This window comes from Prorops nasuta, unplaced genomic scaffold, assembly GCF_024137725.1.
Source record: "Prorops nasuta isolate Cenicafe-Biocafe unplaced genomic scaffold, Cenicafe_Pnas_1.2 PNAS00013, whole genome shotgun sequence".
NCBI lineage: Eukaryota > Metazoa > Arthropoda > Insecta > Hymenoptera > Bethylidae > Prorops > Prorops nasuta.
The window spans coordinates 5724374-5751173 of NW_027116810.1; the positions used below are offsets into that span (position 1 = coordinate 5724374).

General features: G+C 31.5%; 3 protein-coding genes across 3 annotated transcripts; 1 reads left to right on the forward strand and 2 right to left on the reverse strand.

Moving 5' to 3' along the window:
• Positions 1-6666: 6666 nt before the first annotated feature.
• Positions 6667-15669, reverse strand: LOC136778046 (uncharacterized). The gene is made up of 8 exons (XM_066734660.1): positions 15476-15669; positions 15047-15252; positions 13346-13553; positions 12896-13246; positions 12556-12773; positions 10117-10279; positions 7997-8096; positions 6667-7922 (listed from the first exon to the last, which is right to left on the reverse strand). The coding sequence occupies exons 2-8, from the start codon at positions 15236-15238 to the stop codon at positions 7901-7903; spliced, it is 1254 nt and encodes a 417-aa protein (XP_066590757.1). The 5' UTR covers positions 15239-15252; positions 15476-15669; the 3' UTR covers positions 6667-7900.
• A 46-nt stretch (positions 15670-15715) lies between these two features.
• Positions 15716-17193, forward strand: LOC136778047 (myb/SANT-like DNA-binding domain-containing protein 3). Its single transcript, XM_066734661.1, has 4 exons — positions 15716-15729; positions 15815-16225; positions 16289-16497; positions 16575-17193. Exons 2-4 carry the CDS (start codon positions 15952-15954, stop codon positions 16926-16928), a joined length of 837 nt encoding a protein of 278 aa, XP_066590758.1. The 5' UTR covers positions 15716-15729; positions 15815-15951; the 3' UTR covers positions 16929-17193.
• A 200-nt stretch (positions 17194-17393) lies between these two features.
• LOC136778039 (putative nuclease HARBI1) lies at positions 17394-18882 on the reverse strand. The gene is made up of 4 exons (XM_066734648.1): positions 18737-18882; positions 18374-18660; positions 17704-18247; positions 17394-17632 (listed from the first exon to the last, which is right to left on the reverse strand). Exons 1-4 carry the CDS (start codon positions 18853-18855, stop codon positions 17623-17625), a joined length of 960 nt encoding a protein of 319 aa, XP_066590745.1. The 5' UTR covers positions 18856-18882; the 3' UTR covers positions 17394-17622.
• Positions 18883-26800: the final 7918 nt, after the last annotated feature.

A 26800-nucleotide genomic window follows, 5' to 3' on the forward strand; every position in this document is an offset into this window, starting at 1 on the left:
ATTTGTTATTCAGGTATTATTTAAAAATGATCTAAATGTATCAATATGGCTATTACTGGTAGTCATTTTTCAAACTTGTTTATATCTAAACTTATTTTCTTTGCTGATTTAGGTCCAGTAAATATTAATAGGTTTGGCTGTCAGTATTTGGTCCCAATAACTGTCCTGCATTATAATAAATGGAGACTAGTAAAGCTGATGAACTGCATCCAAGTGTTGAATAAAAATGAGGCCAGGCTATGCGTAAATGCTGCTGCTTCGAATCTGGAATCTCCATGCAGAAGCCAAATGGAAATATTAAAAAAAGATTTGTTATTCAGGTATTATTTCACAATGATCTAAATGCATCCATATGGCTAATTTCATTTACAAATTTAAGTAAACTTATCCTCTTTATCTTACACTTTTCAATTTGAAATAAGTGATTGATATTCCCTGAATGGATAGTCTCTTTTAATTAATATTATTTGTAAAAACAATTTATTAATATACACTAATAAAGTACGATTATTTATAATAAATAAAATTATTAAAATAATCTTTATACAATGCATTTTATTTTATTAAAATTACATATAGTTAATACCTTATAAAATAGTAATAATTTCATTTATCAATTAATAATGTTTCAATAAACTAATACATTTTACCATAATCTACAAAGCTTTACTTCCCGAACACAATAAATACATTCATTTACTATGATTATAATTATTTTGAGCATGGATGCAAATACATATGCAAAGTAGAATTACCCATAGGAAAGTAAAAATATAGATTTATCTGTGGGATTCATGACAAATGACGACGTTTAAACATAAGAAGGAGAAAAAGTAAGAAGCTAATTAAAATCGTCAGAAAAAGGTATATTGCTCTTGAACCTATTGCAATAAATCTGCTATAATTCACAGTATAATATATAAACGTAATCTAAATAAAGAAAAGAAAAATATTTTGAAAGATTAATTCATTATCCTGTACCCTACTTTTTATATATAAGATTTTCTTCCATCTCCATTTATAATCTAGGACAGTTATTCAAAGCAAATACTGATAGCCAAATCTATTAATATTTACTGGACCTAAAACAGCAAAGAAAATAAGTTTAGATATAAACAAGTTTGAAAAATGACTACCAGTAATAGCCATATTGATGCATTTAGATCATTGTTAAATAATACCTGAATAACAAATCTTTTCTTAATCTTTCCAATTTCGTTTCTGCATGGAAATTCCAGATTCGAAGCAGCAGCATTTACACATAGCCTGGCCTCATTTTTATTCATCACTTGGATGCAGTTCATCAGCTTTATTAGTCTCCATTTATTATAATGCAGGACAGTTATTGAGACCAAATACTGACAGCCAAATCTATTAATATTTACTGGACCTAAACCAGCAAAGAAAATAAGTTTAGATATAAACAAGTTTGAAAAATGACTACCAGTAATAGCCATATTGATGCATTTAGATCATTGTTAAATAATACCTGAATAACAAATCTTTTTTTAATATTTCCATTTGGCTTCTGCATGGAGATTCCAAATTTGAAGCAGCAGAATTGACACATAGCCTGGCCTCATTTTTATTCACCAATTGGATGCAGCTCATCAGCCTTATTAGAACATTTGACCTGCGAAACATAAGGGAAACCACAAAGGATCATGTTTGAATACATTTTATATATGGTTATCAGTAATATTACTTATTTAAGAAAACAGGTTGGCTTATTATAGATGTGGAGAGCATGCTGCGTGATCTGAATCTGTGTTCCATTCCTTAGCGTTGCTTAATTCCTCTGGCTGAAATCAGTATGACGTATGCACTTTACTCCTGGTAGGACCTTCCATAGAACCTTTACACCTAGGAAAAAGAGACATTATAATTAGCAGTAATTTTACCAATTAACTATACATTATAATAAATACGCTAGGATCTGCATTTTATTTAAAAAATTATAATAATATTTTTTATTATGTATTTCTTATTTAAATTCATGAATCTATTTGTTTCATACATTTATATATTAAGTTAATTTTGACAAGAATTAACTTAATATATTTCCTTAATACGTAATGTAAGTTTTTAAAAGTATAAAAAATTTATTATACCTGTTTTTTTCGATAATCCAGAAAAGTCATTAAAAATTTTATAACTTCACTATAACTGGTTAACATTTTCCAACAAATTAAAACTCTTTAACAATTTATACTAACACTCGTTTGATTAAAAATCCGCGCTGCCAGACTGACATTTCTGCACTTTTCACACTCTCACAAGACTCACAGATAGGTCCAGTGGTATAGACTCACCAAAAAATCACCCAGTGGCGTAGAATTATTTTAGACAAAGACGCAGATAGAAATCTATGAGTTAGAGAGAGAAGAGCAATGGCGACGTTCGAGATAGGAAAATAAGAAACGAAGGCCTGGAGAAACCACGTTGAACGCGGTATAAGGCTCTCTCTTTCTCTTTAAGGCATTTAAACAAGGATAGCCTATCATACACATCCTACACTCTTTCCAGTCACTCAGTCCAGGCGGGGAAAAATCCATGAGGAAGTATGGTTCCTAAACGCATCAAAAAAATCTTGCAGGCCATTTTAGTGGCGGTCATTGTTACATACTAACGCCGGAGTCCGGACGGACCCTATAGAACCAAAGAGCAAAATTAAATCAGTACGTCTTGACATTGATGTTTTTATTTTTAAAAACTCTAGAATTTTACTACTAAGCATAAAAATATGAAAAAAAAGTTATTAGATGAGAAAAATGTTATTAATGAAATAGCCTGTGTAATCTGCCTATAAACGAATGACGCAGATTAATTGTATTTAATGTTCAAATTTTAAAGGCTGGGCAATTGAGTCTGCACTGATATTTCGTAGTATTTAGGGTTTATATTTATGATGAATGTAAATTTAAAAAAGCCTTTTCAAATGTAGAAGAATTATTTACAATGTGTGTCCGGTACTAGGCGACTTCCCACTAACTATTTCAAATGTTTATATTATAATGTTTTATTATTAATAATGATGATATTAAAATGTTAGTATATTCTTTTAACGTGCGCTTGGCGACCGTTCTTACGTTCGCAACGCGGACCCAGCTCCTATTTCTCCCCCTTTCTCCGAAATGAAAAAATTAACTCAAATGTTAGACAATATTTCATTTCTTTCACAATCATTTTCTAACGAAAACTATTTTACCCGTTTGATCGTATAAAATGTTAACGCTTTTCTTTAGTTTCCATTAATTATAGTGTTATTTCCTGACTTATATGGAGTTGCACATTCTGTTATCGTGTTTCTTTTATGAAATAAATTAATTTTTTGGAATTAAATAATTGTTTAGGGACATAACATCATGAATAAAGGATGGTATGCAACATTTTAAACTCAAATAATCTTTTAGATCCAAACAATTCTCCGGAATAAAAAGGTCAAAAACTTTGTACAAATATAAAATTCTACATATTTTTTCACCTCTTCGGATTAATTTGTTTAACAATTACTAAAAATCTTTGTATTTTCTCTTTTTGTTATCTTCAGAACTCCACTGTTAGTCATTCCACTTATTGCATAAGGCTTTTCTCTCAGAAACGCTAGTCAGCGGTTCTCACGCTTACTACCTTATGCTATTCTATCCTTTCCAAAATACACCCTGTATTCAATTATAAACCATCAAATCCGTTCTTTCTGAGAGAAATTTCATTTCCTTTCTTTAGTAGCTGTTACTAAGTTTTTCAAATGGATCTTCGACATTTTTCAACGTATTTATTTATTTCTGGTTTAAAATTACTCATAGAACTTTTCTTGAGGGCGCTATAGCGTCCTTTTTTTCAATATTACTAAAATATTTTCAAATATATTATTGTTTATATTTATTATAAAAAATAAAATTGTTTTAATGAAATTCTGAGCCTATAACGCTCTTAAGCACTGTTAAACGAGTAAATTCAAACTCTACTAAAAAATAAATCTAGGTAGAAGAAAACCTGCAATTACCCATATAGCACACATGATTAAAAGTTGATATATAGACATCTTTTAGTCATCCAATTGACTAAAAGACACCTAAAAGATGTATTTATAACATTTGATGTTTTCTGGTAGTCTATTATCTCAATTAGCCGGCCAGCGAGTCCTCATTCCTATATGAACAGTCGCAGGGTGGGTAATTATTAGTCCGTAAGAGCAATAAATAAAGCAATTTAACTTCAATGGGGTAGCCTCGTGTAACACTAAGAAAAAATAGTAGTTATTTTGGAATAAGATTAAAAAATAATGAAATATTGTGATGTGGTCAGTTCTATGCGTATTGGTGTCGTCACCAAACATAAGTATAAAGATTTTCCGCACACTCTCGGATATACCATCCTGAGTTAATACCGTAAATCACATAAATATTCAATAATTGTAATATTATGGCCCTCTATCACTTGCAATTCTAAGAGCATGTTAGAGTAAGATTTTACAGTTCAAGGTGAAAGGAAGCTCCAGAATCACCTTGGAATACCGCCACAAATAAAAGGTTACAAAACTCATTTATTCAACCACTTCCGTTTCATGTCGATAACGACATATATTATTTAATTTTGTATTGTACCGTGCTTTTTAGCTTAAATTTTGTAAAGTGTTCGCTCTATAAATTAAACTCTCTGTACGGTGTGTCGATCTGAGTGGGGGCCTTGCCACTCCTTCTTCTCCTCCATCACCAACCCAGGGGAAGACTGCGTCATCGGAAAAATCATCGGAGAAAATACCGCAATTTCGTCTTTTTGCTGCGGACTTACGAGGAATTTCGGCCTGCTGAAGGGCAACATCTGGACTTGAGAAGATATACCGAGGTCAGGGTGCGAGAGGAGCTGCATCTGAACAATAATAGAGCTATCGTGGAGTCCTCCAAATTTAAGGAATAATTGCATCAGAATGGGCTATCGTCACTTGCTCATACTCTCCTGCGGCTTTTATCCATCGCTGGTTCGCGAACGTCGACAGCCTCAACTTCACACTACCGATGGAGTTGAGGAAAATATTTAGAGTCGTTCAGGATGGAGACTTACTCCTGGCGACGGAAAGAAGAGAAAACGAGCTATAGACCAGGATCACATAATATCCTGGATCCTCGTGAATATTCGGAAGTACGATCGATATCCGAATCTTTTAATCAGTAGGTGGGGATGATTGAAATTTACCATAATCACTGTCCTACTAGCGGCAACATAAGTCGAGACCTAGCTCTGACAAGACTCGGAATCTAGCTCTTGGAGCAGTAACACTCGTAATCTACCTCTGAGAAGATTGACTAGTCTCCTAGTCCTTACAAAAGGCGCACTCTAAATCTAGTTCTGATTGGAGTCTGGCGTGAGCTCTGGAACATCCTGAACCGAACCTACATCGTTCTTCTGCGGCTTTTTGACGATCACCTGGCTGCTGTTTACCGCTGATTCCTGTATCCGAGAGGAAGAATTAGAATACCGAATAAACGAGAGTTTGCGGATTGGTGAGTGCCTCAGTCAGGTAGACCATGCCAGAGCTACACTAAGTTACTAGTACATAATGTTATATTTTATTCCGCAACATAAATCCTCGAGATTTTACTTTCTTATGATCACGGCCGAATATTATACGATGTTATGTTGAGTTAAGTTAATATGTATAATTTGAGAGTTAACTGGGGAAAATTAGTAACATTTTCTTGCACTTAAGTATCGTTTAGCGGTGCACGCACATCGAGGCCTGCCTCTTGTAGGCTCGATAAAATTTTCGTATTTTTCGTAGTTTTCAGGGACGAAATAGCCCGTGTTTTCGTGAGTTGATGAGCCAAGATTGAGTGTCGCAGGACATCAACTCTATCACCAGTTCACTTGCCGTTTTGAAGAATAATGTCTCCGCTTTCGAGGCGTGTGACATCAGTAGATTCTTGTTTGAGTTAATATTTAAGTTAAAGAATCAACGATATCGGTATTGAGCCATGATCATAGGAACTTTCATGATCATTCATTTAGAGTTTACTATTTCTTTTAGGATTATCTTCACATTATGTTTTATTGCGTTACCGAATAATAAGTTGTAAAATTATTACGTTCTCTTTATTGCGCTTGTTGAGATCGATTGTTATAGAATTATTAGGAAGAACTATGTATATCGTGGCGGGCCTAAGATGGAATTATTTCGATTTACTAGGCCAAGTTATTTGAATCTGAGACGTTCTCTGTAGTTATAAAGAGTGAGAGTGTTTAATAGTATATATTGTAACGACAACCTTTCGAGGGCGGACTTTTCCGCCATTTTACTCGCGATGGGAACACGAGTTTGAACGTGAAGTGCACAAGGCACACGGAATTTTAAACAAGAAATGAATGCGAATTTTATCTTTAACAATAATTTATTTTAATCAGTAACTACATAGGTGAAAATCTCTTTTTGGGCGCCAGGCATCCCATTTCATTCCGCGACTTGACCGGCTGAGACCGTCTCAGGTCGTGCTACAAATTACAATGGCTTTACCGAATCCGTACAAATTCTACTAAGTTTATTTACCAGGTCCTAATCCGATGCTTTTAGGAACCTGAATTACGATTACCTAAATTAAAATGCATTTAAGAACATCCTACAAAGCTAATGAAATCCACTCCGCATTTAGCTATTCGTTGGATGAATCTATGACCTGAAAATAATAGGACGAAACACGATAACTCAAAGGAGGGCGCTGGTCCTGGATAACCTGAAAACCCGAAAAATATGACAATAATAACGAAGTAATAGGAGTCGACTCCTCAGGTGGCTGCCGCCTACAGTATGGCCCGCCTAATAATCGGCATCCGAACAACAATCAAAAATACTAAATAACGACGAAACCACTCGCCGGCTCTCTCACGACAGGAAGACGATTTCCTTCTACCACCTATACCCGCTGCTGCCCCGAAAACCTCACGGCAACGAAGAGAAAAGTGTGTACATACTTCCCCGAGAGATGTGGGGTTTCCACGTTACCTGCTTTACTATCTACACGAATTCAGGCAGCCTCTCCGTCCTCCACGGGACTCCACAGCAGCCGAGATGCTTGATGGATGTCCGGCTATCCAAGGGCTGGCTAGTGGCTAGGTTGTTTAACGTTCAGGAAAGGCTTAGCATTGTTTTCAACATATATTTTTTTAAAATAATGTGTCTCACATACAAGGAAATAATAATATAAATTTATTGCCATTCAAGATTTGCAATGATTATTGCAGTGACTTATAAAAATATACTGGTGCAATCTTTAGCCATGATCGTTGCTTTGTCTTAAAGCACAGCTATATATAATAACTACTTTTTGAAATTTAGACCCGGAAATTACTCAACTTAAATACTACTTAACTTGTTCAGGAATTAATCGGTAGAGGAGTAAGATTACGTTTTGGTTAAGAATTTGCATGATGAGCTATGTATGACATAAATGAATTTAAAGCTGCAAAATCTTTAACTTAAAATATTCAATTTAAAAAAATATATATATATATATATATATATATATATATTAATACCGTTTCAGATTTTTGTACAATCATTACATTATAAAATGTTTGTATTACTAAATAAATTAACTTGTATGTCTGGCCCATTAAAATAAAATAGAAGACTGTCATCTTCAGTGAAGACAATAGCTTAAAAGACCATTCAGAATAGTAGTATAATTTAAGCAAAGCATATTTTGCTTTCTTGTGATAACATTTTTTAAGCATTTAAGCTCTCTATTCAATAATGCTTACATAAAAATGCATCATCAATTTTTAATAAAATATCATTAACCATTTTTTTGTACTACATTATTTTACTGAGATACCTGTAGAGTCCACGGATAAGATGTAACTTTTTTGAATGATATTAAATCATATACTCATTCTTTTTCCCCTGTTATTCTAACTGCGTCTTTTCTCTGAAAATAAAGTCAAAATATTATTTAAATTATATTTTTATTAATGTCAAATATTATGTTCTTTTAATATTTACAATGTTCTTGTCAGCCTTTTAGGTGCGTTAACTAAATAACTGCTCATAGTTTTATGTATATCTACATCAGTGGCACCTCTATGCGCACGGCGTACTGTACCTACATAAAATAATAATACAAAGTAGTAATTGAAAGCAATATGTTATGAGGTTGAAGTTAGCGACCGATTCCTAGCGGTCGATGCCAATAATAACACAAGTCTACAAATTATCAATATTTTCCAGCAAACGAGATGAAACCAAGTGTATTTTACGTAATGTTTTACGATGAAAACGAATCTTGCATTTGTTTCTTCTCCTATCACGTTATATTTTTAAGATTAAACCTATTTTCCATTTTAATAAAATAATCCGCTTTTCGAGTTCAGTCAGAGTTCTACTAAGAAACTGTAGAACTCTTATAACTGAAGTCAGAACTCCGTCAAAAAATTCATTTTACATTAAACGTCTTGCTAGCTTCACAGAGATATTGCTAGTATGCAAGCAGTTTACTGAAACCACCAGCTACTTGGAGAAATTCAACAGTTTTTAATTATTTTAAACAATTTCCGTATTTGGTTCCATTTTTAATATACACTGCAGGCCAAAAGTTTAGGACCACTTGGTAAAATTGTGAAAAAGACAGGCTCTCCTTTAAGTGGGTGTAGTTTGGCAACCCTAAAAGGTAGAACAAATTTAAGGATATCGTCGTGAAGCTTATTAAATTCCGCATCCCACTGCATTAATTTGACCTAAGAAAATCTAAAGGGTGTCTGTATTCAAGGAGAGGAACATGACAACATTTTCGACGTCTCTTTAATTATTGATATAAATTTTCAATTCTTTGCACCGCTCATAATAATTGTCTGAGGCATTTGAAATTCAAGTAGGTGAAAGCTTGAATCTTTAGCTTTCATGCAAGTCCAAAAACGTTTATAAATTCTTATTAGGTCCGCAATTATTACATAATTAATGAAGCAGTGTTCGGCCAGCATTTTTTCCGTAAAATATCTGCTCACTGAGCTCTTGAAGTAAATTCAGGTCTGTATAAATTATGGGTGCAAAAAGGGGGAACCACGTTTAACTTTTCTTTCATTTGATTAACAACTATTCTACGGTTTCAAATAAATCAATGAAAGTTTAAATACAATTAACATATTTATACTTTTATTGATTGAATTGGAACACGTAGTATTGTTAATAATAAAAATAAAAAAAATTAAAAGTGGTACCCATTTGGCACCCATAACTTATACCGACCTGCATTTGTTCTTAGAGCTTGGCGAGCAGATGTTTTCCGGACAAAATGCTGGTCGCACACTGCTCGACTAATTGTCAAATAACTGCGGACCAAATAACAATTTATATATGTTTTTGGTCTTAAATGAAAGCTTAAGTTTCAAGCTTTCACATACTTAAGTTTCAACTTTGTAAGACTATTACTATACCTGGTGCAATTCATTGAAATTGAGTATCCATATATAAAGAGACATAAAAAATTGTATGATATCTCTATTCTATAATATGGGCAATTATTGGATTTTTTTAGATCAAATCATTATGGTTGGATGCGGAATTTTATAAGCTTTCCAACGGTATTCTTAAATTTCTTTTAACTCCTAGGGCTGCTAAACCACTCGCACATAAAGAAGAGCATGTCATTCTGACAATTTTGTCAGGTGGTCCTAAACTTTTGGCCTGCAGTGTATGTATATGGATTTCTTCCTTATACGATAAGGAATCCCCTAAATGTATTTTATTCCGCTAACACAGTACCGATAGCCAGAGAAGATAACTTAAAACCTAGTCGCGCTGTGAAATTGAGCCTTTTTTAATTTTTATAAATAATTTCCGTACGCGGCTCTATTTTTTAATTATTGTATATGTTTCCTTATTACATTAGGAATATAATGGACATTTGTTTAATGTTATTTCTTGCCTTTATTGGAAAATATAGTCATTATTTGCAATAAGTGCCACGTGTATACTTATTTTCAGTTTGACTACATATTGCGTGCTAGCGGAGAAATGACTTATCTTTTTGCTCTGCAACGGTCTATTGGTACAACCACCGAGCAATTATTATTGACATCGGTCACTAAGCTTCAGTCTCGTCAATATGTTAATAATCTGTAACTTACGATAAATAAGTAACATAATTTTATTCAAATCCATAAAACATCTTTTTTGTTTCTTCCCTTTTAAACTGTAGTGCTGATAAACATCATCTAAAGCCAATTTTTTTAAAATTCCTTTAGTTAGTTGCTCTGTTCCTGAACCTCCCGATAAAGATAAGATATTTTCCTGAAACATATTTCTATCTTATATATTATATATTGAATTAACAAATATAAATATAAATATAAATTATCATTATGTTAAAGAAACAGCAATTATGGGAAAATACCAGTAGATAAATTAATGTACAAAGTATTTATGAAATATCTCTCCTTACTCTACAATCTCGAAAACAATGGTTTTAATCGACCAATTTAGCGCTTTCAGCGCAGAGAAATATACTCATGCGATTGATTAATCAGTCATCATTTTTTCAGTTTGACCAATCCCATCGAGTACACAAGTCTACTCGAAATACTATGTTGAGGATTTAACAACTGTTTCTGATGCAATTTTTCCTATTGAAATCGACTCCATCCACAAAATTGTTCTTTTATGTGTACCGCTCAAAATATTTTAATTTTTAGGTGCAGCTGGTGTGTGCAAAAAAGCTGCTTTTGAGTGTTTTCAATAATCTACATTATCTGTAGCATTAGTTATATGCTGAGTTGCTTCATATTATTTCAAATAATATTAGATTAGACGTTTCAAACATTATTCATTTTACGGTGACATCGTTACTCTTCGCCGCGAAACATCTGTTTAAAATTTCAGCACGAAGACACAATCAACAAGACAGTCAAAGTTTAATTTGATAGCAATCCAATCTCTGGTCAGAGTCTTCATGATATTATCATATACCTTAACTTTTACGGCTACTACGATTGTACAGAATACTTATAAATCATCTTTCGAAAATTACAAAACTTAAAAGAATGTCTGTATTATATTAGAGCTATTTGAGTTTAATAATTTTATAAAAATACGTGACCCACAAGTGACGTGTAAAGTTGTGATGACCTTGAAGTTTAACATGCATACTAATATCATTAAGATTTTATCAATAGAAAAATTGTTTTTTTAACTTATATTTTCAACACGTTACGTTTGCGGCTTCTTAAGATTGAAAATATTAAAATTGAAGTATATCGGCAGAGAAAAATGATATTGCCGTAAACTAAACATTTCTTGAAACATTAATCCAATATTGTTTGGAAAATATAGAGCGGCGCAAAACACAATCAATGCAGCCGATAGTATAGAATGTAGATTATTAGAAACATTCCAAAAAAGCTTTTTCACACATAAAACTTCAAACATATCGGAACCAAGTATGTAGTAGAGCTATTTTATGGACGGATATGGCTTAAACGACAAAAATTATATAAGAAAGCATCTCTAAATCTTCTTTACCTTAGAAAATCTATAATTTTGTAGACTTATGACTTGCTTTTCCGAAACTACCTTATGGTGCTATTCATTTGATCCTTAAAAATCATATGATCGTACGAAGAGCAAATCAATTTTTTCTAATGAAATCCATTATTTTTTATTGCATTCTTATGTAGCTTGTCTCATAAGACCTATATTCAAATTCAACTCAAAATATCTAGTAAATGACTGGATTGAACGATACATTTGTGAACTGTGTGTTCGAAAAAACTATTGAGATAATTCGTATGAATATGTAATAAAAAATAAGGTATTCTCTATTTAAAAAGAAAAAAAAAACAGATTTGACCTTTGCGTGACATTTCAAGATCAAATAAATACCATGATAACATAATTTATGAAAAAAAAATGATTTTTTCTTTTTTTCATAAATTTATAGTTTCCGAAAGAATAGGGGGAATGGCGTAAAAAATGTATGAACACCCTATATACGAAGTGTGTCGGAAAAGTTAGGTGAATGTTCCTTCATTTTAAAAACTCTGTTGATTAGGATAAGGCGTCCGGGAATATGAATTAAGAGACACATAAACATGCGCCTCTTATTGTCTGAGGGCGTCAAAGTGAATCAGAGCTGCATACAACGATCAATCTAATAATATAAATCTAAGAACTTTTGTCCTTGCAAAATGTAGCCCAAGATTTTGCAACGCGTTTACATTAAAGTAACTGTTTTCCAACAAATCCTTCTTACTCTTCAGATGTAGAGTAGAAATACTTCTGTTTCTTTCCCCACCCTAAATTGTTCCTGAAATTTTAACGCGTTGCCCACTTTGAGCTCTATTTAGCAATGACACTAGTTCTTCTATTGATTGCGTCAGGTTAATCACAGTATGTAATTCTGTTACAATTTGGTGATTTGAGCAACAAGGAGCACTTTTTGACATTTCTCAATTCGTACGCACGGATGAATCATACTGATCACTGCAGTTTTTAAAACATGTGTTCTTTTGTTAAGCTTTTCAGACACACTTTTAATATAATATAACAGCAAAATAAATACATAAAGTCACCATTTTTTTCGAAAAATCTTCATCTATTAGTTTTGCATCGAATTCTTCCAATTCTTTGACATCTTTAATTGGTAATTCATCAAAATCTTGAAACGTCGACGCTACATACGAAGGTTTATACTGAACATTTTGAATATGCTCTTCGATAGTTTGTAATCTATAATTCATACTGTTTAGTTCTAATAATATTTTATTCATTTTTTGCATTAGTTTTGTAGCTAAAACAGAATGCATATGTAATAGCCACAAATTACGTTCTATTTATAAATTATTTTTTCTTTGGAATGAATTTGGGTATAGGATCCTATACTCACAATAAATATAAATTGAAATACTTTACCACAGTCACATTTTTCTTTACTTAATTTAGGCATTTCGTCCGTTATTTGGCTTGATGAAGGCAATAGAAAAATGTCATTCACTTTTTGTTTCTTCAGAATGTGTGACACCCCGTGATACTCTTCATTACGCTTCAATACATTTTTATTCATTTCTGGGGAGGGCAATTTTTTTGACTTTGATATCATAGGTAATATAGACATCTGTAAAAGATCAATATCTCTCTCTTCCTCATCTGATACAAGAGAAATGTTAGCTCCTTCGTGACTGATTAATGTCTGTTCATTTTCAGTGTCATTATTTGAATGAATTTCAGCCATTCTCAATTTTTCCAGCCCACATTTAAAATTATCTATTATATAAATAAAATCAATAAATAACCTTAAACATGGTATTTTTTAAAATATAGATCAAATAATATCATATATCTTTGGTAGTTAGTTAAACAAACCTGATGTCCCAAAAATTTGTTTAATGTCTAACAATTTCCAATTCATTTTCTTATCTTTTATTTCTGGCTTTAAATTGTTTTGTATTGCATAATGAAGTAATTTTAAAGAACATAGTGGATAAAATGCCATTGTTTTGTCCTCAAGAAACCAGGTTTCAGGTACTATACCCAAACCATTTTCAAATTCCACAATATAAAATATCATTTTCTGAAACAAAAAAGGAAAAGAAATAAAAACATTATATTAATTAATGTTAAATATTCAATAAAAACTTAGAATACTATAATACTTAAAACAGCTGTTGTAACGATTATATACCAGTATAACTAAGAACATATTATTCATAGTAAAAGAAAAATCTAATAATTAAATTATGATGCAATATTTAAAAGATATTAATGATTAACAGTAAGTATAATTTCTTAGCTAAGGATTGATATAAACAGTATTTTTATTATGCATATTAAAAATAAATAGACAAATTAAAATGAAAAACACTGAACTCTACAAATGTCCTAGAATGGTGTCATAATTTGAAAACTAAGCATTTTTGAAAAAATATGTTTTATATATATAATTATAGTATTTTTAAAAAATATCAGATAGTGTTTATGGTTTAACATTAGCTTACTTTGTAAAGACACATAAGCAGTCACATATAGCCTATCAAATCATTACATATCTGTTACATGAAATGGGAAATTCAAGAACAGAACCATATATGTAATATTTTAGAGCTTCTGAATATATACAAATATGATTATTTGAGATCGGGAGGATCAGAGAGTCGAGGGGACTGCCATTGTCAGTGCTCGCTCTTGCTCATACACTCACTACACATTGAATATATCCATATATGATATGTAAGGAATATAAATAAAAATATCTTACATATATACATGAATGCTACATTACAGTAATTTAACATTGTGTTCTCTCTCTATGCCTGATACATATCAGATCCATCTAAATTAGTTGACATACACAAATCTTCAGAATATAAAATTCATCTGTTCAAGTAGTATTACATTTAATACTCTTGGCTTTGCTATAAAGAAACAATACAAATACCATTATTCTGGATTCAATTAGTCATTTATATGTGAGATTGATTATTTTTCATAAATATTTGTTACTATTATATTACTATCTATTTTTATTATTGACAAATATTTGAGATGTGTTACATGATTTTATAATATGTTATGTCAAATATTTTAACTTCAATGTTTAAACAATTAATTGTACCTGACTTGATCAATCGTACATTGAATAATGGTATGTTACATATCATGGCTATGTAACAGTTCTGTAAATGGAGATTTTTATTTTTTATTATATATTATCACTGCTTGCTTAAAGAGGTTTAAAAATCAATAGGATAATGCAGTATTTAATTTAGTTATCGCTTACTGAATGCATTGATTAAATAAGGTATTCTTTTCATACTTCAGATTTAATAGATCTTCAAAATCCCAGTATCTGTTAACCTATTTTTTACTTTTCTTTTTTTAGAAGACTTTTCATCAATTCTCTACAGACAAATGTTAAATTAAAAAAACTAAAAGTTTTATAAACAATATAAATCATTATAATGAAAATCTGTCGTTATTTGCTATTCTTTTGTAGATCCTTTATATGATAGTATAATTACTATATATTTTGCTGTTATTGCTATATACAATATTATTTTATTTTACCTTATCATTTAGTTCTATAATTTGTTGTGATTGAGGATGCTGATAAAATTGACCTACAATTTCAATTGATTCTGTTTTAATAGGTTCAGTAACAAAGTTCCTCCCTAATAATACATCATCAGTCATTTGCTTGACAATTCGCCTCTGATGTCTTTTAGAATATTCTGTAAATAGTTTCCTTCTTGACGACATTCTACTTTAATGTTCTGTAAATGATTAAATTATATATTATAATTAGTTTGTATGTGTTATCCAAGACATAATAAGTGTATTATTCCAATTGCATATGTTACTAATATTGTCTTTAAAAATATACAAGTTTCAACATAGATTTTAAGGAAAAAACATGTATCTTAGTGCATATATATTACTATATAAAGATAGTATATAACTCTATGTACTTAATTTATTTTTATATATTGAATTTACCTTCATGCGAAAATTTCAAAGAAAATATGCAAAATGATTGATGTACAATTCACAAACCAGAGTAAAATATTAATAACAAAAATCAAGTCAATTTATACACGAAATAAACATTGTAGTCCACTGTGGACGTTTACAGATTATATCGGCCGTATTTACAGGCAGCGTTGCCAACTTCGCCATTTTGAATTATGCTACGCTGTATAGTTGACTATAGTACATACATACTACTACGTGGCTTAGGCCCGGTCTTACAGGTCTCAATTAAGTTAATTTCGACATTAAGTAGGGATACCAACCTGAAAAATAATACCTAACTATACTAATATTTTTTTTTTGAAGTTTTAAGCCTGGAAATGGAAGTTTTGTGCCCAGCTTCAGTTCAGGTGTTAGTGTGAACGAAATTTGAACAGGGAAGGATCAAATATATTTCACAATATAGAAATGCAATTAACACAATAAAATAAAGAAGAAGTATCATGGATAAAAAACCACGAAATCACAATTTTTCCGAAGAGGAAAAAATTAGGTTGGTTGAACTTGTCTCCGAATTTTCGAAAGTAGTGGAGAATAAACTAACGGATGCCGTTGGGTGGGATGCAAAAACCCAAGCATGGGCTGAAATTGCTAATAAATTTAATTGCATAAGCAAATCAAATGTGGAACCCGAAAAACTAAAAAATTGCTGGAATAACTTAAAACAACAAACAAGGAAGTATTATTCTAAATTAAAAACAGAAATATATAAAACAGGTAATCTTGGAAAGTTCTAAATGATTTTTGTTCACAACGAAAATTATAAATATATTTTTGTAGGAGGTGGATCAAATAAAACCAAACCGAATATTTTATATGATAAAGTTTATCAAATTATTCAACCTACTGTAGATGGATTATATAATTCCAATGATAGTGATCGCAGCATATACATGGGTGAAACTGCAACGTTTGTTTCTAATGTTATTGAATCAGATGAAGAAATAGAAGATGATCTAAATCTGCAACAAGATGAACATGTCTTTCAGGTAGGGTTATTATAAATTTTATTAATATTATTATTATATTGCACTTCATATATGTAATTTTTTTGGTTATTTCTCAGTATTTAAAAGATACTAACCAAATTAATACATGGAAGAAGTGGAACCCAAGGACATTGAAAGCTCCCCTAAGTGATCCTCTTTCCACAAATATTAAAAAACAAAAAGCAGCAATGCCTGAAAAAAAATCAACACATGAGAACTTAGACAATATTTTAATTAAAAGTAAAATTGAGCTGACTAATTTGATGACTCAAGAATTAAAAGAAAAAAGCCGTTTAGAAAAAGCAATTTTAAGACAAAAGTTGACAGAAAATACCTTAAAAATAAAATTGCTAGAATCTACAATAAGAGGTAATAAAGAAAATAACAACAACGTTGTTGAAAATATTGATATTTCTGATATATCAGAATAACAAGTTAGTTTTATAGGAAACTTGTGATATTTAAATTAAATGAAACTCCTTGTTATAATTTGCGTTACTATATGAGAGAGACATTTATCAGTTTCTAAGTCCTTAAGTTTTTTCAATTCTCTAAATGTTATGTTTTATTTACTGAAGTACAAAGGTTATAAAATTTTAAGTTTATGTTAATATTAAAATACAGTACAAGGATTCTTAACCTAGCTCACTTTAAATTTTATTCTAAATAAAATTTATTATAATAATATTTTAGACAATTGCGTTGATACAAATTTTCATTTAATTTTTGTACAAATGATCGAAATATCAGGTTTGTTTGAAAAAGAATATTCATAAATCATAGGTACCAAGAATTATTTTATTTGGTATGTTAAAGTAGTTTTTCAATGAACCATAGTTGACATTTAATGATTTAAAATTAAAAGAGCAGAAAGTATTAAATATATATTTATTCAATAAAAAGTGGTTATCCATTACAAATATAAATTTTATCTTACAAAACACACTATGTAGACCAATAACACTTTACCTCTCTTTCCAAATAAAGTTTTTATTATAGAAAAAATAAAATATTCTTCTTTCACACAAATTTACAGCTATACAAAATATATATACTTGTTTAATTTGTTATTTCCCACATATATACTATTTCTCATTCTTGTTGAAGTTTAAATAAATTTGCTTGTTAGAGGCAACTGCAAGATAAATTTAAGTTATATTTTATTATTAACATGCATATTAATATAATATGAAAAGTTAGACTTACGCTTCGAAATAATTTTCTATTAAAAATTTCCTTTCATCCTGATGGAAATCTTCGTTATAATTTACCAATAAATTATTGTATGCAGCAATATCTACATTATCTTCAATATCCATTCTTATAATATTATACAAAACAGCACAGGCCATAATAATGTCCATAGTCTTATTAGCAGTTTTGAAGCGAGTTCCTTTACTCAAAGCAGGAAACATTCTTGTCCAAATACCAAATGCTCTTTCCACCATGGTTCTTGTTCGAATTTGTGCCTCGTTATATAAAATTTCGGCAGGTGTATTTGGATTTGTTAATGGGGTCATTAAATATGGCATATTTGGATAGCCAGAATCTCCCAAAAGCAGACCATTGCCAAATTCGCCAGACTCGAATCGGGCTTTAATGACAGAATTATTAAAAATCGTAGCATCATGAGAAGATCCTGGCCATCGTGCTACAATATCCATAAATTGTAATTTTGAATTTACAATTGCTTGCACATTAAGTGAAAAGAATCCTTTTCTATTACGAAATAATTCTGCATTTTCCCCTCCTGTATAATATAAAATTCTTACATTATTTTATTGAAATTATTTCATTTCAAAAAATTATAATAAGAATATACATATATAGAGCTAATACATTATTTTCTTGCTACAACTCCTAATGTTATATTTACCATAGGATTGTATTCTGATGTGAATGCAATCAATTGCTCCTAGTACCCTTATAAAACCAGCCTGTTTGAAATTTCTTGCTTGAGTTTGTATGATATCATCTTGCTGCATTGGGAATTTGATAAACTCTTTACTTAGTTTAGCTATAGCATTTGAGACTCTATGTACTATTTTGGTAGCAGAATTTTTGCTAACCCCAGAAAAATCACCGATAATTATCAAAAACGATCCTGTTGCATAAAATCTTAATACTATTAGTAATTGTGTAGTTGGTGAAATTGCATCATTCCTTTAAAAAAATATGAGTATAATAAATTAAATTATTGTTTCACTTTAACCAATTATTAATTATCACAATAACATACCATTGTCTTCTACAAATTAATGAACAGCCAATTGTATTCAATAGCAATTCAAAATGCTCCTTGCGAAGTCTAAATCTACTTTGAAAGTCAATATCATCGTAAATAGCATACCAATTCATTCGTAGACGTATTTTTTTTGATCTTCTTCTAATAATTAACTGTTCATCAATATCTTCCTGATCATTTATACAACAAAATGCCATCTCAAAATCCATTATTACATACAAAATATTAGATAAGTATAACTTTTACCAGAAAACCGTATGATTCGTATTTCAAAACATCTTCCTCTACCCGCTCAATTATACATATACGTACACAAAACTTCACATTACACATTTCCAGGCTTAAAACTTCAAAAAAAAAATATTAGTATAGTTAGGTATTATTTTTCAGGTTGGTATCCCTACTTAATGTCGAAATTAACTTAATTGAGACCTGTAAGACCGGGCCTTAGATTTAGATTGCTCGTCCCGAAGCAATCCTTGCCGGTAGGCGGCGCTTCGATCCCATCGTTTAGCTTCCAGATGATTATGCCCTCGCGCCATCTATCGAAACTGATGCGAAACAACACGGCAGAACTTCGAATAGGGTAAAACAGATCTACATTAGATAATTTTATAATTTAAGAAAATATTTTTATTTTAGCGTAGAAAGATACACGAAAATAGCATTAATTTGTTAACAAACGAAATTAATAAAATTATTATACATATACCCTACATTATTATTACAATAGGTGCTTTCCTTTTTCACGAAATCTCAGTTAAATATCAGTTATGTGACTCAGTTGAGTACAGTTTATGTAACTTAAACTGTATGCAAATGAGTCGATCAGACTCACTTTAGGTGTAAAAGGAAAGCAATGAATATCCTTCTTAAATTTAAATATATGACTTCCAGATGATTTGTTTGATATATATATATATATTTTCGTATACACTGTTCAAAACTGAATCATGTACAGGTATAGTTTCTGCTTCCCTATACTATCTTGTAGCAAAAATTTAAAGACAACAGCAGACGAAACGCGACATCGACAAATATGAAGATGACGTTTTGGACTTAGTAAAAGCATTATCCAAAAAGCATATTATTTATGTTGGAAACGTAGGGATGTCGAAAAATGGAATGGAAAATAATGCAAATATGGTGCATATATATAATATCATTTATCAAGTATAAAAGGGAAGAGATCGGATGTAATTTTCAGCCTATAAAGAGAAAAAAGCATCAGATAAGTATCGGGAGCAGCAAGTCAGAAGAAAGATTAATTTAACAAAGCAAAATATTCTTTAATCTTTCTTTTGATTTACTGCTCCCGATACTTATCTGATGCTTTTTTCTCTTTATAGGCTGAAAATTACATCCGATCTCTTCCCTTTTATACTTGATAAATAATATTATATATATGCACCATATTTGCATTATTTTCCATTCCATTTTTCGACATCCCTACGTTTCCAAAATAAATAATATGCTTTTTGGATAATGCTTTTACTAAGTCCAAAACGTCATCTTCATATTTGTCGATGTCGCGTTTCGTCTGCTGTTGTCTTTAAATTTTTGCTATAAGATAGTATAGAGGAGTTGAGATGGACATGAATCAATTTTGCGAGAAGCATTTTTGCTACAAGATAGTAACTAAGCATTCTCTAATAGTACGGATTAAAGGCCTAACAGTCTTAGAATCAGCAAGATTCTCCGAGGTAGCGATCTTTTTTTTCGTTCGGCGTAACGCTTCTTATATATAAACATAATAAATAATTTTCTGATATTATAGGTCTTAAATAGTTCAATTTACATTTAATTCCTTCAATATGTGAAAAGAAATGTATAATTAAAAATATAACATTTTTAATGACTTAATTCTATTTTGCATTTATATTTTAACTTTATTACATTTTTTATTTGAAAACAGGAACTCTTCTTGAAAATGGAATTTGATGGACAGCGCCCCTTAAATATTTACATCTTCTCGATCGTAAGGCTAAATTATGAGAAAATTATGTATAAGCATTCGTTATCAGTTATTTCAAATTTATCGTAATATTGAATGACGCTTATTGTCATTGATGATTCCAACTCTTTTTCTATTTGTAACTCTAACAATTTAATGTTTAATTTTTCTTTTCGTAATTGGGCTTGTAATATTTTTGTTTCCAATTCTGCTTTGTTCGTCATATGTTTCTGCATTAATAGTACAAGTTCTTTCTTGCTTTCTATCAAATTTTCTTGTGCGTCATTGCAGAATCTACTTTTTATAGAACATTTCTTATTTGCATTTGACTGTTTTGTAGCAGCGTTTTTAAGAGGCTAGCTTAGTGGCGTCTTTAATTTCTTGGGATTCCATTTATCCCAATTTTCAATTTCTTCATTAGCAAGCAAATACTGTGCGTAATAAATAAATAAATAAATATATATACATATATATATTGTTGAATACAAATATTAAGAGTAAAATTTAATTAAAATTTTTTCCTCAAAATATATATTTACTTGAAACACCGGGTCATTAGAATCCAAATTATTTTCATCTACATTATCATTGTCAGGATCATCAATGAAGTCAGAATTATCATCCTCACAATTTGCAACCATTAAATCGGCAGTAGCACTAGTAGCAGGATGAGGTCGATAATCTTTATCAAAAGGATTAATCAGTCCGTCAATCTGATTAGCTATAATTGCATGTACTTCATCCATTATAATATCTGGTTTTACTGCGTTAATTCCACCACCTATACATTCAAAGTTACATTGTATCCATAAAATTGTCTATATAAATTACAGCAAATACTTTACAATTTCATTAATAAATTAATCACCTGTTTTATATGTTTCACGGTGTATTGCTGCATAATACTTTCTACAATTTGCTTTTAAATTTTTCTACAATAATTTCAAAGAGTTTTTCGTTCTAGTAACGTTTGACATTTCATTATTATATTTTAATGTTATCCGATCCCAAGCTTTGTTTTTCTGCTTTAAACCAACTTCATCGGTTTTTTTATTTTCCAGGATATTCGCATATGTTTTTATAATTCGAAGAAAACATATTTTCTCATCCAATATAAAATTGCCTTTTCTTCTTTCAGTTTGATTCATTTTGTTAATGGACAAACACTTAAATAATCTGTTGGGTTGGTAAACGCATAAGTGTAAGATTAGTTCCAGAGATCGTCCATGGTGTCAGCACGGTTGTTCCTTCTTCCTGGTTGGTCGTCGTGAGGCGCCATGGTTTATGTTACATAGCATGGCGTGCTAAAGGACGCATGGTCCAGAAAAGTGTATTACAAAATAACTGAATAAACGGAAAATATTAGAAATAAATGATAGCCATTTATTATACAAGCCAACAGGTTATGGGCCCAGTCGCCAGATAATATTTTCCGGACATAATAAAGTGTAAAAATACGAAGTGAAACTCAACAAAATACATGTTAGCTCGGAACAAAGGACCCAATATGGCGCAAGCAAGTATTACCCAGATTGAAAAATTGGTGGGTAGAGAGAACTACAATGTATGGAAATTCGCAATGCAAGCACTCTTAGAGCTCGAAGGATTATGGAACGCAGTCCTAGGAACAGAGACGGACGCGGAAAAAGTGAAGCGTGCTAGAGCTAAAATAATTTTGGCTGTAGATTCCATTAATTACTCTTATATACGCGAGACGAAGAATGCAAAAGAGGCCTGGGAAGTACTACAAAAAACTTTTGAAGATTCTGGTTTGGCGAGGAAAGTAGGACTACTAAAAACATTGATCAACACTCAATTAAGTAAGTGTAACTCGGTAGAAGACTATGTAAACAAGATCATGACCACGGCACAAAAACTAAATGCCTTAGGTTTTGAAATTAAAGACGAATGGACTGGAACCTTATTATTGGCTGGTTTGCCAGATGAATATAGACCAATGATAATGGCTCTAGAAAATTCTGGAATGAAAATCACTGGAGATACTATCAAAATAAAATTACTTCAAGATATAAAAATACTTGAGGATGCGAAGTCAATCAACAGTGATGTTGCTTTAATTACCAAAGAAAGAAAGCAATCTCAAAGGAATACGCGAGGACCCCGATGTTATGCTTGTGACAAATTTGGACATATAGCGGCCAATTGTAGAAACAAAAATAAGAAAAATGTGTTTAACAAAAACAGTGGTAACAAAGGTTCACCAGAAAAAACTTTTGCAGCATTTAAAATCAGTCCAGAAAATAAAGGACAAGATTGGTTTATAGATTCAGGGGCATGTAGACATCTAACAAAGAATGAAAGTTTGTTAATAGATACAAAGAAGGTGGAACATACAACTGTAACAATTGCAGATAATAAAATTCTGAACGCAAAATCATCAGGTAAAGTGAATATTGATGTATTAGTAAATGGGGAAGTGGACAATATAGTCACCCATGACGTACTATACGTACCCGACCTAACTGCTAATTTACTCTCTGTAAGTAAAATTACCAAGCAGGGTAATACAGTAATATTTGCTCCTGAATACAGTATAATAAAAGACAAAAACAGAAATGTCATTGCAACTATGTCATTAGTCAATGGCGTATACAAATTAAACACAAGTAATTCAGAAAAATGTTGTTACAGTGAACAAAATAACTCTGACATATGGCATAAAAGACTAGGTCATATGAACAGGGGAAACATGGCCCTACTAAAAAATGGTGCAGCCACAGGAATCAAGAACCTGCAAATTTCTGAAGAAAAATGTATAACCTGTATAAAAGGGAAGCAACACAGACAACCATTTAAAGTAAGGAAAACGTATTCCAAGGATGTATTGGAATTGGTGCACTCTGACCTGTGCGGCCCCATGAAAAATGTATCAATTGGTGGTTCGAGATACTTCATGACCTTCGTAGATGATTACTCTAAGAAAGTCTTTGTATATTTTTTAAAAGAAAAAAATCAAGTGACAAAAACATTCGAAGAATTTAGAGCATTAGTAGAAAAAGAATCTAATAAAAAAATAAAGGTTTTACGCACGGACAATGGTCGTGAATATGTTAATGAAAAATTACAAAATATCTTAAAGAAGGATGGAATCAAGCATCAAACTACAATACCGTACTCCCCAGAACAGAATGGAACCGCTGAAAGGATGAATCGTTCTTTGGTAGAAAAGGCTAGATGTATGCTAATAGAAGCTGAACTAAATAAGGGATTCTGGGGAGAAGCTGTGTCTACAGCAACCTATCTGATTAACCGAACTCCAACTAAAGTCCATGGTAAAACTCCTGAAGAAATATGGTCTGGTGTCAAACCGGACTTGTCACATTTAAGAATTTTTGGTTGCGTGGCAATGCTCCATGTTCCAAAAGAAAAAAGATCCAAATGGGATGAAAAATCTAAAGAGATGATATTTGTAGGTTACAGTGAAGTAAAAAAGGGATACAGATTAGTCGACAAGTTAACAAATAAGGTTACATTTGGAAGAGACATTGTATTCCTGGAGAATAAACTAAACAACGTAGAAACGAGACTTAAGAACTCAGATAATAAAGAAAACAATGAAGAACAAAAACCAAAATTGGTATCGTTTGAGGAACCACAGCAAGAGGAAGATCATACTCAAGTAACAGAAGACGAAGAATCTGACGGAGATCACCAAGAGTTGGAAGAAGAAACAGAAAGTCAACCAGAACATGAAGCGTCCGACGATGATGAAGACTCACCTCCGTTGCGCCGTTCGAAAAGACCATGGAAACCAAAAATATTTACAGATTTTTTAGGTTTCTTTGTTACAGATCAAAATGAATATGATCCTGAAACAGTAAAGGAGGCCTTGGAGTCTCAGGACCAACAAAAATGGGTAGAAGCTATAAGAAATGAACTAGATGCATTGAAGAAGAACAATACCTGGGATCTGGCTGATCTGCCCAAAAACAAAAAGGCTTTAAAAACAAAATGGGTATTCAAGTCTAAACAAGACGAAAATGGGCAAACAAGTAAGTATAAAGCAAGACTAGTAGTTAAAGGATGTTCACAAAAGGAGGGAATCGACTATGTACAGATTTTCTCTCCTGTTATCAAATATGCATCACTAAGATACCTTTTGGCACTAGCCACACGTGAAGATTGGCACATAGATCATATAGATGTAAATACTGCATATTTGAATGGAAATTTAGAGGAAGAAATCTATGTTATTCCTCCTAATGAAATGAAAGTAAATCCTAACAAAGTATTAAGACTACACAAAGCAATTTACGGGTTGAAACAAAGTGGATATTGTTGGAATAAAAAATTGAATGACATACTTGAATTATTGGACTTGAAGAGGTCTGAAACAGATCCATGCATCTACTATAGAATAAGCAAAAATGATACGTTAATCCTTGGTATTTACGTGGATGACATAATAATTTTTTCAACAAATAAATTGTCAAAGAATAAATTGATAGAAAATTTAAAGAAACACCTTGACATAAAAAATCTAGGGTCTATCAAAAAATGTTTAGGTATGAAAATAACAAGAAATATGAAAGAAGGAAAACTTTGGATAGATCAAGAAGAATACGTGAAACGTATGATCAAACGTTTTGGAATGTCGGAAGCAAATCCAGTGTCCACACCAATAGATTCCAGCCAGAAGTTAACAAAAGACATGGAGCCCAAAAATGAAGAGGAGCGAGATTACATGAGAAAAGTTCCATATCAGGAGGCTGTTGGCAGCTTAATATATGCCTGTCAGATTTCTAGGCCGGACATCGCTTACGCAGTCAGGGAAGTAAGTCGATTTAACAAGAATCCAGGAAAACAGCATTGGACTGCCGTAAAGCGTATTTTTCGATACTTGAGAGGTAGTGCTGACTTTAAACTAGAATACAACAAACACGGAAATAGGATTATAGAGGCTCATGCAGATGCCGACTGGGCGAATGACAATGAAGACAGGAAATCAATTTCTGGAAATGTATTAATGCTGCAAAATGGTCCTATATCATGGTTAAGTAAGAAGCAGCCTACAGTAGCCTTATCAACAACTGATGCTGAGTACATGTCATTATCATCATGTGCACAAGAGGTCAAATGGATAAAGGGATTGATATTAGAATTAGACAAAAAACATTACTGCGAAATTGTTAAAGTTTACTGTGACAATAAAAGCGCGATATGTCTAACCAAAAATGTAAAAAATAATCAACGAACTAAGCATATTGATGTACGTCACCATTTTATTAGACAATTGGTAAAAGAAAAAATTATTTCTGTGGAATATACAACGTCTAATGAAATGATGGCAGACCTTTTGACAAAAGGATTGGCTAAAGTAAAACATCAACAATGTATGCGGCGATTAGGTTTAAAAAACTCGTCTGATGGTTAAAGAATAAAAATAAGTAGAGTTCATATGCGTTATGCGTTTATGTGGGGGTGTTGGGTTGGTAAACGCATAAGTGTAAGATTAGTTCCAGAGATCGTCCATGGTGTCAGCACGGTTGTTCCTTCTTCCTGGTTGGTCGTCGTGAGGCGCCATGGTTTATGTTACATAGCATGGCGTGCTAAAGGACGCATGGTCCAGAAAAGTGTATTACAAAATAACTGAATAAACGGAAAATATTAGAAATAAATGATAGCCATTTATTATACAAGCCAACATAATCAAAATTTGATTTAATATTACTGTAAATTATTGAGTATTTTAACATGTAATAAATAGGATTACCTTGCCAAATACGAGAGCCAGACAAAAGTATTTATACCAAATGTCAAATAACCACAAAAATATTATATTAATCAAAATCTAATGTGAAGCGGAAATAAAACAAATGAATACCAAAATGACTGAAATAAGGTAAGGCATAATTACAGAACGAAAGGCTGATAAAATATAATTCGAATGGTTTAAAAAATAAAATTGCATTTGTTTAGTCAATAGCATTTTGCTTTTCTGTTGCATCATCATCTTGTATTACAGATCTAACTGGTAGTCAATTTTTTAAAATTTCCAGGTGGTAGCAGAAAGCCGTGTAATGTAAGGATGCTTGTCTGTCCAAATCTCGAGAATAGAAAACAGCCGCGTCTTCAACTAAAAA

What these genes read in the sequence shown, in the direction of transcription:
- LOC136778046 (XM_066734660.1), bottom strand. Translation starts at nt 15,238, where the DNA reads ATGTCGTCAAGAAGGAAACTATTTACAGAATATTCTAAAAGACATCAG. An exon ending in TTATAGAACTAAATGATAAG is followed by an intron (nt 13,554 to 15,046) that starts GTAAAATAAAAT and finishes TTTTTGTTTCAG; the next exon opens with AAAATGATATTTTATATTGT. An exon ending in AAGATTTTTCGAAAAAAATG is followed by an intron (nt 10,280 to 12,555) that starts GTGACTTTATGT and finishes AATATGTTTCAG; the next exon opens with GAAAATATCTTATCTTTATC.
- LOC136778039 (XM_066734648.1), bottom strand. Translation starts at nt 18,855, where the DNA reads ATGAATTGGTATGCTATTTACGATGATATTGACTTTCAAAGTAGATTT. An exon ending in TTAATTTGTAGAAGACAATG is followed by an intron (nt 18,661 to 18,736) that starts GTATGTTATTGT and finishes ATTTTTTTAAAG; the next exon opens with GAATGATGCAATTTCACCAA. An exon ending in CATCAGAATACAATCCTATG is followed by an intron (nt 18,248 to 18,373) that starts GTAAATATAACA and finishes TATATTATACAG; the next exon opens with GAGGGGAAAATGCAGAATTA.
- LOC136778047 (XM_066734661.1), top strand. Translation starts at nt 15,952, where the DNA reads ATGGATAAAAAACCACGAAATCACAATTTTTCCGAAGAGGAAAAAATT. An exon ending in AACAGAAATATATAAAACAG is followed by an intron (nt 16,226 to 16,288) that starts GTAATCTTGGAA and finishes ATATTTTTGTAG; the next exon opens with GAGGTGGATCAAATAAAACC. An exon ending in AAGATGAACATGTCTTTCAG is followed by an intron (nt 16,498 to 16,574) that starts GTAGGGTTATTA and finishes GTTATTTCTCAG; the next exon opens with TATTTAAAAGATACTAACCA.